Source organism: Sphaerodactylus townsendi, linkage group LG09 (assembly GCF_021028975.2).
Source record: "Sphaerodactylus townsendi isolate TG3544 linkage group LG09, MPM_Stown_v2.3, whole genome shotgun sequence".
Classification (NCBI taxonomy): domain Eukaryota; kingdom Metazoa; phylum Chordata; class Lepidosauria; order Squamata; family Sphaerodactylidae; genus Sphaerodactylus; species Sphaerodactylus townsendi.
In genome coordinates, this window is record NC_059433.1 from 35,595,667 (window position 1) to 35,613,371 (window position 17,705).

The 17,705-nt window shown below is 41.3% G+C and overlaps 1 protein-coding gene across 8 annotated transcripts in view; it reads left to right on the forward strand.

Moving 5' to 3' along the window:
* Nucleotides 1-10,397: 10,397 nt before the first annotated feature.
* RTTN (rotatin) overlaps nt 10,398-17,705 on the forward strand; it is a 121,731-nt gene continuing 114,423 nt past the window's right edge. For 7 of the 8 annotated variants that reach the window (XM_048507845.1, XM_048507852.1, XM_048507851.1 and 4 more), the window contains exons 1-5: nt 10,398-10,510; nt 12,569-12,756; nt 13,192-13,378; nt 14,814-14,894; nt 16,786-16,876. In XM_048507845.1, the coding sequence (XP_048363802.1) occupies nt 10,456-10,510; nt 12,569-12,756; nt 13,192-13,378; nt 14,814-14,894; nt 16,786-16,876 (602 nt within the window). In that variant the 5' untranslated portion in view covers nt 10,398-10,455. The remainder of the gene's footprint in view (nt 10,511-12,568; nt 12,757-13,191; nt 13,379-14,813; nt 14,895-16,785; nt 16,877-17,705) is intronic. The other variant, XM_048507850.1, reaches the window with a different exon arrangement.

Genomic DNA, 17,705 nt, shown 5'->3' on the forward strand with positions numbered 1-17,705 from the left:
ACCTGACACTGGGGAATAGGCTTCTGCCCAAGCTCTGACCAACATAGTTTGTGACCATGAAATCGCTGCTTTCTCCTTGCTTCTCTCTGACATATTTGGGAAATGATGATGCGCATGTATAAGGATGCTATGGCAGCACTTCTTCCTGGTTTATGGAAGACACTGGATGGCTACATCTTCCTGAAAGGTCATTTCTGGATTGCACCAATCTAGAATTGTATGATTATTGTACTGTGCTTTAATGTTATAATGATTTTAAATTGAATGCTTAATTTGTATTGTACTTTTAAACATTGTAAGCCATCCTAACTCTGACTTTGGTGGGAAGGAAAGAGTATAATCATTATCATTGACACTGCTTTGCTTCTGAGATCAAGCTATACATTGCTAGGGAACTTGGCTGCTATTTTTAGAAAGGCACATAGGACAGGGTATGTTCAAACAAGCATTGCACATATCTAATTAATCTAATTGAAGTAAATATGAAAAAAATGTGGTGGAGAAAAATATACCGGGGGAAAACCCATGAGGAAAGCTAGGAACAATGAACTATTTTACTAAGTTGCAATGTCTGTAGGTAAATGTATACCTAGCACAACGGGCAGTCCAATTTTTTTGGAGGGGGGGAACCTCCTTCGGGAGCTAGCACACCCCTGCCTGACCCAGAAGCTGCTGCTTGTCCCCAGGCCCACTGGTGCAAAAAACTTTGCCAGTCAGGGGCATTCCAGGGACAGGACAGGGGGCAGAGCCAACCTTAGTTGGCTTCCTCCCAGCCTTTGCTTGGCACTATGCTGATAGTGGGGGGTTGGGCTTATGCCACCCTTCTGAGTGATGTAAGCCTACAGAGCCCAATAGAGGGCTCTTTGGAAGCAGGGAGTCTTTTTTGTTTTCTGCCTCCCTGCACTATTGGAAAGTCCTCCTGGACATGGCAGGGCAGTGCCGTAGCAGTGCTGGATCTAGGATGGGGCTGTCAGGGGTTATTTCTGCTTTTACTGTGTCAGTGTTCATTCCTGATGATCTCAACAACGTTCTTAAACAGCAAAAGCTTAATTTTCATGTGAAATGACTTGTTTCAATTAGAATTATAATCTATATATATATATAAAGCAAACCATGAGTTTGTTCCTGATGGTCTAGCACAGGAACTGAATAGAATAGAATAGAATCTTTATTGGCCAAGTGTGATTGGACACACAAGGAATTTGTCTCCGGTGCATATGCTCTCAGTGTACATAAAAGAAAAATACATTTGTCAAGAATCATAAGGTACAGCACTTAATCATAAGGTACAGCACTTAATGATTGTCATATAGGTCTAGTAAGCAATCAGGAAACAATCAGTAGTAATGAAAACATAAAATGTAAAATCATAAAATAAAATAAAATAAAATGTCAGCACAGGCTATAGTCATACAGTCATAAGTGGGAGGAGATGGGTAATAGGAATGATGAAAAAAGTAGTGCAGTAATTATATAATAAGTATATAATAAATAGTTTAACATTATTATCCCGGGGAATTATTTGTTTAACAGAGTGATGGCATTAGAGGGGAAAAAACTGTTCTTATGTCTAGTTGTTCTTGGTGTGCAGTGCTGCTCTGTAGCTGACGTTTAGAGGGTAAGAGTTGAAAACAGTTTATGTCCAGGATCACGAGGGTCAGTAAAATATTTTCCACAGCCCTTTTTTTGACCGATTGCAGTATACAGGTCCCTCAATGGAGAGAGGCAGGTTAGCAGCAATTGTTTTTTCTGCAGTTCTGATTATTCTCTGAAGAGTCTGTTATTCGATCTTGTTGGGTTGCAGAACCAAACCACACAGTTATAGAGGTGCAGATGACTTAGAGCTCAATGATTCCTCTGTAGAACTGTATCCAACAGCAGCTCCACTTGGGCAGGTTTGAGAACTTCCTGAGGTTAGGCATGAAAAGAACGATTCTGTTGTTGTGCTTTTGATGACATTTTTTTGATATTGGGTGACCATTTTAGGTCATGAAGATATGATGGAGGCTAGAAATTCAAACGTCTCCACTGTTGATACTGTGGGGTCTAGTATCGTGAGAGGAGGGAGGATGGGAGGGTTTCTCCTGACAATCTACCACCATTTCTACGGTTTTAAGATGTGTTCAGTTCCGTTAGATTGTTCCAGTGGCACCACAGAGGCTAGTTGTTCAACCTCCCACGTCTGTTATCGCCCGGTTTTCATGCAGTTATGCTCTCGAATGGGAGACCATAATCACTGTTGTATCATCTGCAAAATTTCAATTATTTTAACAGATGGATGCGATTTGAGATGCAGTCCCATTGAGTCATACAGAGAGAAGAGAAGTGGTGAAAGTACACAGCCTTGGGGGGCCCTGATAGCTCATTTTACAGGTGTCTGATGTAATTTTTCCCACAAGAAAACTTCACCTGCTGTTTCCTATCTGTTAGGAAGCTTGTGATCCACTTACAAATATGCTCAGGTACTGCTAGCTGATTTAGTTTGCTTAGAAGAATGTCAGGGATCTGATAGTATTGAATGCTGAACTAAAGTCAACAAAGAGAGGACCCTTGCATAGGTCTTTGGCGATTCAAAGATATGCTGTAGGATATAGTGCAAAGCCATATTAACAGCATGCGTCTACAGTCGATCTGTTTGCTACGGTATGCAAATTGCAAGGGGTCCAACAGTGATGAATCATTTGATGGTTTTCAAATGGTACATCACTAGCCTTTCAAAAGTTTTTCCATAACTACAGATGTTAGAGCAACTGGTCTGTAGTCGATTTCAGTTCCTACATGATGGAAGGCTTCTTCGGCACTGGGACGATAGTGGAGTGTTTGAAGCAGGAAGGAACATAGCACATCTCTAGTTGATTTGTTGAAGATTTGGGTGTGAAAATGGGGGCCAATAGTGGACAGCACAGACTTTTAAGCAAAGAAGGTGTTATATCTTGTCTAAAGGGCCTGGTTGCTTTTCCAGGCTTCTGTCTGTGAAATAGATCTTTGCACTTTCCTTTTCTGAGATCCTGCCAGGGAGTTTGTAAACCCAATGATAATGGAAGGTTCAGTTGTAGGAAGTTTACGGCTATTGTTGGTGTGTCTGAGATAGAGGTTGTGGAGAAAGGTGACTGTAGATTGTTTCAAACCTACAGTTGCAGAACACATTCAGGTGGTCTGCCAATTGCTGATTTCCTTCAGCTTGGGAAGGTGGTTTGCTGTAACGGTGATATTTTTGAGAGTTTTCCACATGTTTTGCTGTTTTCATTTGGTGAAAAGCCTGATTTTTTTAGCTTTCAGAGTAGTTTTGCTTTTTTGCTGCTCTGATCTCCTTTCCTGTTAATATACATTTCTGGCCTGATTATACAAGCATTCTATTATCACCCTTTTCTGTGGAGGCCTCTTCTTTGGAGCGGCAGTAACTTTACTTAAGTTTAGCTGTATGAACCAAAGGTTTGTTGTTACTATATATACGCAAGTTCCTGGTTGGTATACAAAGATCTTCACAGAAGCTGACATATGATGTTACAGTATCTGTGAGTTCATCCAAATCTGCAGAGGTGTCTTTAAAAATATTCCAGTCTGTACAGTCAAGGCAAGCCTGCAGCTTTAACTTTGCCTCTTCAGTCCAAGTTCTCACTGATTTAGTTATTGGTTTTGTGGCTTTAAATCTTTGTTTGTAAGCAGGTACAAGGTGAATCATGCAATGATCAGAATTCCTCTGGGCCAATTCCTCTGAAAATTCCCAGCCACTGTTGTCAGCCAGATGAGAGTGATTTTAGATGTTCACATACCTGAAATTTCATACCTGGCCCAGGTAAAACACCTTTTCCTGGAGCTCCATGGTGAAGGACATGAAGCTGGCTATGTGTAACTGCCACCCTTAGAATGTTCGTGCCCTTAGAATGTTTGCTCAGATGGCCAGATATGAGCAGCGAAAACAGTACATAGGTAATAACTCGAGTGGAAGTGAAACACATACACACGTTGCCATATGAGATGTCAGGTGGGGTCCCCCTCCCGCACACGCAGGTACCTTTCACTCTCTGTCCCTCACTCACTACTACCACACAACACACATAACTCTCATACACATTCAGCTCATCCTCACACTCCTCACTCTGCCCTCCCTCACATCCAACCACCACTTAACTACTTCCTCACCCATATTTGACACCCATATTGAACATCCTTGAATGTAAAAGACAGCTGGAGGGAGGGAGAGGGGGGACAGAGGGGGAGGCATGCAAGGGAATAGAAGTGAGGGAGGGGAGAGAGTGAGGAGTGGCATGCAAGGGAGGGGAGTGAGGGTCCCCACATCTGGATATGACCCACCCACCCTAGCGGAGGGAGAGGGAAGGGAGGGAGGGAGGGGGGAGGGGTGGCATGCAAGGAAACAGAGGGAGGGAGAGGGAAGGGATGGAGAGGGAGGCATGCAAGGGAGGGGAGGGTGGGGCCCAAGAATCTGGATATGACCCACCCACCCTAGTGGAGAGAGAGGGGGGAGGGGTGGCATGCAAGGGAAGAGAAGTGAGGGAGCAGAGAGAGTGAGGGGTGGCATGCAAGGGACAGGAGGGAGGGGCCAGCCACCCCAGATTCCCTGAATACTGCGGTTACAGTTCAGAAAACCAGGCACGCATTACTCAGGAATAAGCTCAGTAAAGCAACCGTGACATACTTTGAATGGCTGCGTCGCGCCCCTCAGAGGGTTTACTCAGAAGCGACACCCATTGCCACCAAACAAATTTACTCCCCGGTAAAGGATCATGCACAGCCAGCCTAGATGTGTGGGAGGGGTGCCTTTCCATTCCCCCCCCCCCCAGGAATGCTGTCACACACATCAATGACATCGCACAGTATCAGGCTGCGCGTTTCCATGAGCACGTACTGCTGGCCTCTGCAATTGATTTGCTGCTACTGTTCCTTTCCCATTTCACCACAATAACCCACAGCAACTCATGGCTGGGTACCGCTAGTGCTGATATAAAAATCTACATTGTCAGAATGCTTATTCACATTACAAATGCCCTTCTGCTATTTCTCCCACATAAACAATGTGAGACTCATTGCTGAAAGATATGAATGGCAATGCGTGTGCAACTTCTTTCATAGTTTTCAGTAGTAAAGCTGTTGTTGCATGAGTCATCTTTATCCTCCCTTGTATTTGAAGTCTGAAGCTGAATGTAGTTGGCTTGGGGAAATGTGTTTCTGTCAAATGCAGCTAACAGAGTGCCTGAAATTTGTCATGCAGTTCTACCCATTCATCACTGTCTCTGCTAGAAGTTCCACATTCGAACTTCCAGAGATTAATATTTCAAAAAAGAGAATAATTATGTACTAATTCTCTCCATTTTCCACAATCAAAACAAAGACTGTTACTATTTAAGTCTCATGTGGGAAAATACTCTTGGTATATTTAACAGAATGCTGCAGTGCCTAGATCTTTTTCATGGTACAGACAGTGCCAAATTAAAAACAAGAGTAACAGCAACTGATTTTTAGAAGCTTGTTTATTGCTACAGCATATGGTGAAATCTGCAGAGAATATATTCACATTTGAAAAGAACAAGAATAAAGAATCTTTCAAATGCTCTAGCATTTTTTCAGAAGTCTGGTCATGTGACATACCAAACCAGAGTGTTCGTTCACATCTGCAATTCACTTCCAGTGGATCAGCAGCAGCTGCCTCTAGCTAGAGCCAGATGCTTCAATCTGCCATGTCCAGTAACATGAACCTCTGAGACCTAACTGAGCAACTTACCTGGGCAATTGTATAACTTTTTCTATCTTCTCCTGCAATTAGAGGATGACATAACAAGCAGATACCGACAAAAACTGAAATTCCGTTTAGCAATACAATGTAGACAGCCACCAAACTCTGGGACTATGTCTTTTAGGTTCAGAGGGGAGGGAAAACCAGTCATTTTTTCTCTGCCAACATTACTGTGCTGATTTATATAATCTATGGAAAGCTTTTTAAAATGCAGTAATCAGCAAATAAAAAACCCTCTTCTGTAAACCCAAGATTTTTAAAAAAAAATACAGAAATATAACCACCATCTCACCAGAATTCAGTGGAAAAGGCACAACCATTTATGAAATGGGTTAAATTCAGGTTCTCTAAAAACTGGGTTAAATTCAGGTTCTGTAAAAACTGTAGTTTTGCCATCCGTTATCTGACTGTTGTCATACAGCTGCTTTAGCCTTGTACTGCTGAGTACCAACTAAGCTGTTCAGTTCTTCATGTGATGAGATTCTCAGTGGGCAGAATTGTTCCTTAATCTACTGACATAATCCTTAAATTCTTGTCATTTGCTGCAAAGACGTCCACTCAGGTTTTGTAGTAACTGGTTTTCAAGGACAATGGAGGTACAATATTAATGGTACTTTATATATAGCATGACCCAATTCAGAGAGCAACACTGCTTGATCAGACATGCCATTGATCAATAATGATATGATCTTTCCTACTACATGCCCGCTAAGAGAAGCAGCGGCTAGTATTTAATAAAGGGCAGGTTTTAAGAATCTGAAGAAGTTCATTAGAGAAATAAGTTTAACTAAAACATCTTACATCATTGAAACAGAGGACAGCATACTTTTGTGACTACACAAATGTAGTTTGCTTACAAATGTGAATCAGCTTGCAGATATGGAAGTTCCAAACAGAACGGAATAACTGAATAACAGTTGTCTATGCATGGCAATCCTATGCATGTTTCCTCAGGAAATTTACACTACACTTTGTGATTAGGAATGCAACTTTAGATAAGAAATTAAGAACACTTATAAAGAATGGAAACAAGACTTTATTACTAAGGAAACCAACACAAAGCAGAGGAGAAAATTATGACATACAAAGAGGCAGGTATATTGCAGTTTTATAAAGACCCTAAAATAAAATATCAAGAGATTACTTAATTATACAAATAGAGGGTAAAGCTACTAGTATCAATTAATGCCACTATATGTAATGGATAAGATTTTTTTTAAAAAACCAATGGGCAAGATCCAGCCAAAGTTTATCTTAAATATTGTGAAACTCTCTTTCTGAAATTATTAAATACTAGCAGGAAGCCCATTGTGGGGGAGATGCAGTGGGCCTTAGCAAAGGTTGGGGGAGGAAGCATCTTCCCCCGCAGTGGGCTTTGCTGGGACAAAATCGGCCCACGCCCACTCCTGGTTAATTATGGTTAAACAAAGAATGAGAAACGATACAAAGCTTTTACCCACTGAGGCACTTTCCCCCCTTGAATGTTATTGACACCCTGGCAACTGCATGAAATTTTATCTACTACACTTAAGGATGCTGTTAGTTCAGAGACAGAGTAGGAAGAAGATAGAGAGTTTGGAAGAAATTATGTCTGATGAGAGACTATTCCAAATGGAAGCACATAAAGAAGATTGGCAAAAAAATGGAACAGTGTAGACAAAAATATTTTTCACAGAGAAAAAGCAAGATTTATGAAACAGAAAAATCTTCAATAATATCATTTTATGTGTGTTTCTCATTCTGTAGCGATACACATTTGTATGAATAATCAGGTCAGTTCTGACTTTTTAAAGTTTTAACAGGTAAAACCTATTTTTAATCAGTGTGACTATCATAAAAATCAGATATGAGTAATAAAAGATAACACTACAACACATAACAAACTACCAATACAACATCCATGCATTTTCTTTACCCACAGAGCATTTCCTCAGAAAAATAATTCTTAATGCCCCTGGAATCACATTACAAAAAACCTCCAGTCTACCAGGAATTATTTTTCTAGGGGTTCAAAATTGATTTTTTTGGAAAGGGAAACATAGTGGAAATTTGCCTAAATAATGTTGGAAATTTCAGGTAAGAATGATCAGTAATACATAATGTCCCAAACTGTTCTAAACAAGGTGATTTGTAGGGCAGTGCACAGAAATATTGTTTCATTAAATCTTTGCTTGGATTATTTAATACTATGGGCTGTATCCAATGACTCTACATTGCTGAATGGCACTTTTCACAAATATAACTTTGTGCTGGTGTAAGGAGTTCATTCTGGCAGCAAACATCTCCTTCCACCACAGAAAAGCTTGCCTCAGCAGAACAGAGTCACTGGATACAATCTACAATATCCGGTGTTCTGGGTTGCTATTTTCTTTGTATGACATTCCAATGGAAAGCATATTACTACAGCAATATGGGAATAAACTTATCACAGATCACAACCCTGACCCATTTGATTTGGATACATGAAAGATCTCGGTTTTGCAAGCCATTCTGTTTTAGAATCAACAGAGTTGGAAGGGGGCATCCAGTTTAACCCCCGGCTCAATGCAGGATAGCCTAAAGCATCCCTGACGGTGTTTGTCCAGCCACTGTTTGAGTCCTTGTACAGTAGACATTTGGAGGTCTTCCATCCTTCCCCCCTTTCCCACCACTTAGATCCTGAATCAGCTAGAAGAGAGCTCCTATTTTAAACAGAAACAGCAAATGCAATGAAACCTACATATGCACATATCTTTTTCTAGAAGTAATTTCAGTAATTTTCTAGGAGTAATTTCTACCTCCATTTCACAACTTCCTGGGGAGGCAGTAGCCTCGCTTAGAGAAAATTAAAATGTCCCACATTACAAAAAACAAACAAAACCAGTACATGACAGAGTACATGAGGGAGTGGACATTACTTCTCACCTTTTTTTCCACATGTGGGTATAATGGTTTGTGAATAATCACCCCCCCCCCCCAACTGCTTGTGGACTAGAACAGAGATTTGCTCTTCTCTCATCTTGATATTCGCATGTGTAATTCAGAGGAAGGAAGGGGAAGCTTAAAAGCTTCTTTTGTGCACAGTAAACAAACCACCTGTCCAAGGACAGGATGTACGATAATGGAATACAGCAAGACTGGCCTCTGGCTTTCTGCCTGTTTTGAGTGGGATGGCTGCCCTTAGTGCTTATGGACAATGCAGACAAAACCTTTCCCAGGCAGATGGCAACCTTATATGACAGATTTGAATCCAAGTTTCCAAATCACAATCCAACACTTTAACCACGACACTAAACTAGGGTTTTTTTTGCAGGGGTGTGTGTGTGTTCAATCTGGAGGGGAGGAGAGCACGAAAGATTCAGGATGTGGCGTCTGTGCTGGCATAGATGCCATTTCATGTGGTGGACATTGTATTCACACTGGTGCAGTGACACTTATGCTGGTAATGCGGAGCTACGCAGCCATGCAATGCCAAGGTGCCAACATTGCTGCTGCGATGGCACTTCTCTGGCATAGTAGCCCACACTGGTACCAATGGAACACTGCTGACTTTAGTTGGCTTCCTGAGGCCATTCAGACCATTGCTGGCATGAACTCACGTCTACAAAAAGTGTGGTGCGCCCCATTGGGCTGCAGTGGGGTCTTGCAGTGCAGTTAGCAGAACTTAGCTTTTTTTCTTGCTCCGGGTGTCTCCACAACCCTCCTTGGAGGCAGCAGGGCTGTGCTGTGACTGGCTGCTGCCCATCTATCCCTCTCTTCAGGGATGGACTGAAAGTTTCCTAAAGCCGAAGTGTCAAGTCTGAACATGGAAATGAATTGTCCTGCAGCTGCACCCACTTTTGCCTTTCCCCACTGTGCGCATCTTCCTACACTGCATCCCCACAGTTCTTTCTTGTCTGCATCTCCCCTTGGTGATACCACCATCTGCTATCCCTCTTTTCTCCATCACTTCAAAAATCACTGTACACAGCCTTCACTTCCAGTTGTTTTCTTTCAATAAACAAACACACAGAAATGCAAAACACACAGAACTTCCACTTTGGCAGAAATCTGCAAGGGTCCAGTGAAAATGGTCAGCATGGCTTTAACAAGTCCAGAAAAAAGGTGATGCCAGCTACAACTTGTTCCCCCGAATATAGCCAGAGCAGCAACAATGCAAGTGATGTGTATCTCATTTGAAAGAAGAGTCACTAGCAAGGCACTAAGGAAACCTACTCAGAAGTAAGTCCCATTTTATCCAATGGAGATAAAAGGGAATTACTCCTAGGAAAGAGATCTTAAGACTGGGACCAAAATAGTCATTGACTTTGGGAGACTTTATGTCACCAGCATTATGCAGCCGCAACATGTTTACATTCATTCCGTCTGAACACATCCAGCCCCCAAATCTGCGGGCTCAAACTGTCCTCAAATCCAACGCTGCCTTCTTATCGGAAGAGCCCGCACCAAGCGAGCCAGCCCGAAAGGAAACAAGTTTGGCTCGTTTCCCAAACTACAGAAACCCACCCCAGGTTCCACCCCAGATGTCGCGAGACTCCAGGCAAAAACGTTTCATTTCCGCTGCCCAGGATACCATGCGAGTGACTTAGAAAGGAGTTGAGAAAGAACTACAGTTCCCAGCGGCCTTGCGGGGTTGGCTCTCGCGGTATTTTCTCCCGCTCTACCATAGCGGGCTTGCAGCCCCGTAACGGCGCGTCCGTTGAACTGGGTTGAGATGCGCGGCGATGGCGAGCTCTGCAGAAGTGCGGACGTCTTTGTCGCCGCTGATCCGCAAACTGCGTAAGTGTCTGCTTCGCCGTCCGTCTCCTTCTTGAGTTGCGGAGTCCCTGGCAGGGTGGCTGTCGTCTAGGTTGGGTCAGACTCATCAGTGCCCTGGGACAAAAGCCGAGCATCTCCCGTTTCAAGTGTAGACGGGCTGCTGCGTGTAACTTTCAAAAATAAGTTTTTTCCGGAGCCGAGATGTTTTCTTTTACCTTTCTGCTCAGCTCCTTGAAGCACTAATTAAAGTGTCACCCGCTTAAGCAATTGTCTGATAATAAAATAACTTTTGGGTTTTAGTTTTAGGGTATTTCCCAAATCACTTCTTTAGATCCCATATTATTTCTGGCAAGTGTTTGGTGAGCTTGGCTCACTTTTTCTTAGTCTCAGTAAATTATGTTTACTGAGTAAACTGTGTTTACTTAGTCTCAGTAAATTGTGTCTAAAGCTGTTCCTGAATGAATGAGATTAATGTTCTTTCCCTCGAAGTGAATGTATGCTACTTTGGCAATGAATTGGTAAGCGCTGTGATCCTAGGCATGTTGACTTAGAACTCCAATTTAGTTAAATGGGGCTTGCTCCCTAGCAAGCGCAGTTAGGATTGTTTGATGTGCCTGTTGTTCCCAAACGATGAAAAGTCCAAAGATAGTGCTGCTCAGGGTTGGTTTGCAGAGCCCTGGAGGTTTTAATCTTAAAATAAAAATCCTCACCCTATTTGCAAATATTGAGGAACAGCATAAGTACTGCAAGGCAGTAGATTCATCACCCACATCAGATTCTCGAAGAAACTGAATCCTTTAAATGTAGTACATCTTTACCGACTTCTTTTTCTGTTCCAGAAGGCCAAACTGTGGTTTCTTTTCTCACTCTTGGGCTTTCCTCCTCCTTCAGGTCTGTTCACTCGGGTGGGTAAAACATACAAAGGAAAGAATCTCCTACTTTTTCTGATTGATCAGCCTGCAGATATGACAAGATGATGTATCAACAAATGTAATCAGAGCTTACAAACATCAAATCTTCCTAAAGTTATGAAAACATGTTCTTCCATGGGTTCACTATGTTTCTTGTTACTGCAGAATAAATTGAGTCTTGTGCGTTTCTATTGTGTCTGGGGAAAGAACTGGATGGCAGGAGCAACCCTGAGCACCCCTGACTACTCCAAGGCAGGATTTCTCTTTGCTGTCACACTAAAGCGATAATGCTTGAATATATTTGCCCTTGTGTTTGTAAATTTTCTTAGATGTTTGTTGATCTTCTTGAATGACTGAAAGATGGAAAGACAGAGTATCAGAGTATAACTTTTGAACACAAGATTCCATTCAGCTTCTTTATCATTTGATTAGGTTAGAACTAAGATACATGAAATATCTCCCTTTGCAGTCTAGTAGGGGAAAAAATCCTTGGTGCACATTGACTGGTTTCAGATCTCTGTTTTGTCACCATGTTCCTCCCTTTTTAGGTTAGACTCCCTTAAGTGGCCGCATTTCAGAACAATATAAGTTAATGCTTATTGATTAAAAAATAGAAGATTGGATGTGCGGAGAAGTGTGAAAACAGTACCCTTGTGATCAGACAGGTGGCATGTCTTACTGCAGTCCTGCCGAGGAAGTCACCGTAAATGGTCAATTTGGTCACTGAACCAAATAGTATTACTACCCCACATTTACACTTAAAAACATGGTAGATTAATTCTGTATGTCTCCAAGAATTTTCTTTCAGTGCTGAACTTCCTGCATGTATTAAGTTTTAGGGATCTGAGAGCCATCGCAGTGTAGTGGTTAGGGTGTTGGACTCAGACCTGGGAAACCCAGGTTCAAATCCCCACTTATCCCATGGAAGTTTGTTGACTAACATTGGACTGACTAACCACACACTCTCAACCCTAGCCTGGCTAGTATTTGGATGGGAGACCTCCAAAGAACACTAGACCTATGACACAGAGGCAGGTAATGGTAAGCCTCTTCCAAACATCCCTTGCCTTGAAAGCCTTACAGGGACACCATGAATCAGCTGTGACTTGATGGGGGGGGGGGGAGTTACTTCAAAGTGTCTTCCATTTTTATTTTGCTTCTTGAACAGGACATCAGCTGGCTGAGATTCGGGAACGAGCTTTGAAGAATATTTTATGTAAATTAGATCATAACTTGATTACATATGCTGACTTGGTTCAAGAAAAGCTGCTATTTCTGAGTCTTTTGGAATGGTTCAACTTTCCTGTAGTACCAATGAAGGAAGAAGTACTTAATTTAGTGAGCCTCTTAGTAAAGGTATGGATTTCTGTGGTGGTATTTGTTTTTGAGAGGTATTTATTATGTATAAAGATAGCAAACATTTTAACATCCCAGCCTACCTTAAAATTCAGTAAATGTAATTTGCAGCATGTCCCCATCAGCAGTTACTTAAATGTATAGTTTAGTGCAGTGTACAGAGAAGGTCAATATACTTTGGAACCCAGACAGTGAAATAATTGGAAGGTTATACTGGCTTCATCTGGGGGATGTGTCCCTGTGCATTTGCAAGATATTTAGTCTTCAATTATGTCAAGATCACTCCAACTTGGAATCTTTTGGTAGCAGACCACATTATTCCTAAGTATGAAAGCATAGAAGCTTGAACATTTGCTTTCCTTGTTCTAAAAGCTTCGATTTTTAATCTGTGCAGATCAACACTAATTTTAAGTCTATTTTGTTTTTGCAATTTAGCACTCATCTGCTGTGCAGCAGTTGGTTGGGATTGGGGCGGTGGAGTTCTTTTCCCAGCTTCGTCAAAATGTGGACCCAGAGCTGCAGGTTGTGGTTGATGGGATTCTGGATGGACTTTTTCAACTGACTTGTGATTACCAAGCATTGCCAGATCAAGATCACCCTTTGGTGTGCGTGACTACTCCTGGTAAGTTGTGCTTGTCTATATATAAGAGTATTGGTGGCACAGGCATTTCTTGGGAAACTGTCCAGTTTATTCAAGCCAGATATTGTACTTTTGTAAATTGTATGTTCATGTATGAGCATGTTCATGTAAAAAAATTATTTGCACCACACGTTAAATAGAAATTTTTGTGGCAAGACCCAGGTTTCCTTACACTGTACATTGTTTTATTCCTCTCAGTCTCTCAAAATATTGTTGATGTTGTTTAGACAATATACAGGTTAAAACAATATACAAAAAACAAACAACTCCTCTCCCTGCAAAAAACAACCAGCATTAATATATTAACTTCTCAATGTAAACACATGTATGAATCCTCAGATCCAGAACATGGAACCTGGAACAAACAAGACAAATATTTCGAGAAATCTGAAAAGTCCCTAATTTGCAGAAAAATCTGAAACCTTTAAAAAAACAAACAAACATGAGGCGGATTAACTCCTCCAAATGATAGAAGTACTGAAGCTTTAAGAAACAATATCCTCAGTGGTTGTTCCTAGGCAAGCAGCCATTAAGTGTTGGTTTCTATCAATGAAAGCCAGGGGTAGGGGGCAGAACTCTTTCCAGGGTTGTTTTGGGTTTTGAGGAAGGGTTCTTTTGGGTCAGGCCAACCTGCAAACACTAGGCAACTTTTTAGCTTCTAAGTTGCATGGCTTATCCAGGCCTGGCTGCTTTCTCCTTCAACAGCAACCACACCATGGAAGCTAGCATAATGCAATGGTTAGAGTTTCAGACTAAGATCTGGGAGACCCTGATTTGCCCCACCACTCTGCGGTGGAAGTGTACTTTGTAATGTTGGGCCGGATACACTTTCTCAGCCTACCCTTACTTTAGAGGGTTATTGTGAGAATGTAATGGAGGAAGAGAGAATGATGTAATCTGCTTTTGGTCTTTATTGTGGACAAAAACCAGGTGTAAATGAAGCAAATAACAATTACAGCTAAAGATGGCTGACCCAGGTACTCAGTGCTGCATGCCTGGGTTATTGTTTTCCTGGGTAGAGGCTACCAGGGGACAGCTAGAGACAGGGAAGCCAATAAATATGGTTGGCTGGTGGATGGGTAGGACAGAAGGAAGCAGTAAAAGGGGGTTCTACAGAAAGTATAAAGAACATAGTGGACAAGGGGGAAATGAGATACTCCATGCAAATTCTTGCAGTCCTCCCATTTGTATAATATATTTGAGAAAAAAAAATAAAAAAGAATACTCAAAAGCAGCTAACTGATTGTGTGGGTATAAATTAAAGCCTAAATGTGGCAGTGGAGGGAGAATGGAACTCACACATCTGAGGGTCCTCTATACTTACTAGTATAGCAGGAATCTCTCTGCTGATCATGTCGAAGCCAGCCACTTTGTACCAAAATGTGCTTACTTTGTCTTCCTTTTTCAAAAATTTAAGTGTTTTCCCAAGACTCTCAAGCCGGGTATTTTCCCAAAGGAATCAGTGATTTACAAGAAACACCACCAAAACAGTTTTCAGGTAGGTTATAGTAATAGCACTTCTGTAAGGATATGATTAACAGAATTTTTGTTGATATATTCAAATTACTGAGCAAGATTGAAAAGTGACACATTCATTACTGCTTGAAAAATCTGCCTAGAATAAAATGCAGATTTTCTGGCAATAATGAATTGAAATAATACATCTTTGGTGCTCTAGGTAGTAAGATACATCTCTTTGTATTGCAGTGAAATCTTTGATGTTTGTTGGCTGAGCTGGTTGGATGAGATGGATTGTTTATTAACATTTAAGATCAGAGGGATTGCTTAGGTGATGAAAAGGAAAGTTGTTGGTTGTAGGTTGTGGTTCAGATATACAAGATGCTTTGAAATGCATTGAGGCGTTTCTGACCGCCATTTATTTTCTTAGGGAAGAAAGCAGTAAAATGCAACAAGAGGTCAGGGAGAGCAGGAGACTGGTTTTCACAGGAAGATGGCAATTTGCTCATCTGCCAGAGAGGCAGGATGGATAGCTGTTATAAAACATGATGTGTGATACATGAACTCCAGAATGATTGGAGGGAGTGTGCGAAGTATATTGTCATATGAGACAAGTTCTTTTAAATCCAGATTGGGAGAGATTCCTGCCAATTAAGGCAGGGAGGTTTAAGTTCTTTGTTCAAATGGTTTGCTCAAATGTTGTGGCTAAACAGCTGGAGCTAGATTCCTCTGCAGAAAATAGTAGTGGGCCTGGGGTGCATTTGTTCTAAGACAGCAAGGCAAGGTTGTCAGATGTAACTGTTCTGCATTGTAACTTATCTTAGATTTATATTCTTTTCCTTAGATCTGTAAACTCCAAGCTTGATATTTATTTTTCATGTACTGTAGCTTAATCTGTAGTAATAAAGTCTTTTCCAGTTTAAGCAATCGGAGTTTTCAACTTCTGCCCAGGATGCCTTAGTTCATTTGCTCCTGCTCCTGCACATGCATCAAGATGGACTGAAGTAACTGCACAGCTCTCCTCTTTGTGTTTGCTCAGAGGCAGCCATGGTTCCCCAAGTCCCTGGCAATGCGAGAGGCTGAATTTTAACTTGGGGTGGTCACAGAACAGAGAAGAAACACGTTTTATAAGCATGTAGATTCAGGGTGGGTTTGTAACAGCCTGAGTAGAGGGTAGAGGGTCACAGGTGTAGGGGATAAGTACCGGTAACTCATAAAGTTAGCTGTTGGCTCAAAAAGACAGTGGGAGGAGATGAAGCAAAAGTAAGAGCAAGAGGCTTAGGGCTGAAGTGGCTGAGAGATGTGTGAACAGCAGACAACTGAGAAGGAATAACAGAAGGAAGGGTAGATGTTGGGAAGGAGCAAAGGGAATTGAGGTCAAAAGGCACTGGTAGGAAAAGGAAAAAACTGAACATTAAATAGATATAAGTTAACCTCCTTTTTCTTTGGCAGTGGACTTCCAGCACCAAGGACTTCTTTGAGTTTTAGGTTGGCAGTTTCACCTTTCAACACTGTCAGAACCCTTACCAGTCCAAGAAAACTCTTTATTTAGTCTTTGTCAGATTATCCCAGGGAAGCACTAGCTGTGAAAAGTTAAAAACAAACTTTATTTTGAAACTATTTACAGTAACATTTCTGATGCTGCTCACTTGATGTCTTAGGCTATCTACTTAAACATTACACTTCCAGCATCTTTGTTTTTCCCTGCTCAGAAAAACAAATTAATACGTAAGCCTACTTGGAAGTCAAGTGTTGTCATTATTAGGAATTTAAGAATGTTAACTAGTGAAAAAGTTCATTGTAGATTGAAATCTGATTACCCTCGCATCTGTTTGTTGCAGAAATTACATTTGTCAGAATCAGTGTAAATGTTTGTTTTCTCTGTTGTATGTATTAATGCACGTCAAAAATGTTTTTGTCTCTTTCTGCAGTGAAACATGGAGTGAAGTGTTTGAAATATTCTATGTTTCCTTGGATACTACTGACAACAACAGATAGGCATGTCCTGTCATCAAATGAAAGGTACACACAACACACTGTTTAGTCTTTCCTGAAATAGCTGATCTAAATTAGTTGTACACACTAAACCTTTATAAGTATTTAAAGTAGATTGCAACAATATTGACCATTGGCTTTTTGCTGTAGCATGAGCAGTTGCTGAATGAGCATCTCCTTTAAAATGTAAAGGTAGTCCCCTGTGCTGACCCACTGGGTGATGTCAGGTCACCGTGTTTACTAGGTAGGTTATGTTTGCCATATTCCCTTTAGGAGGCTTCATTTTGTTGGGGGACTTCCTAAAAGATTCACGCACTTTTCTATGCTACTTAAGAGATTCTCCAGCATCTAGGGATTTTTCCAGTTGAAGCCAGGCTTCCTGAGGTGTTCCAGTGGCAAAATTGAAAATATGAAATGTTTCCTTTCTCAACTGACAATAAGGCTGCTATATTGACATGACCATAGGGCTGCATACATTACTCCTTATATATGCAGCTGACCCACCTGCAATAGCTTCTGCTGTTTCCCATTTCCAGGTCACAGGTTCTCAGAACTCAGGTAGCTAATATCGGGGGAGGGGGATTCCTTTTGCTAACTAGCCCATGCTTCAGAATGTGTATCTATGTGCATAACTGATCCAGAGTCATTTATTTGTGAAAGTGTTCTGTTGAAATAAATGGAGACTGTGTTTAAGAAAACTTGTTTAAGACTAGGGTGTAAGGTAGGAGTAAGCTTATTGGGAAAATGCCATTGCTGATGTAAAACCACCCTAGGATTGAAGAATAAACATTTGAGTGGTTGTGTATATGATGGTGGTTAACTATAAATTAGAATAAGGTAGGTTTCAGGCAAGCAA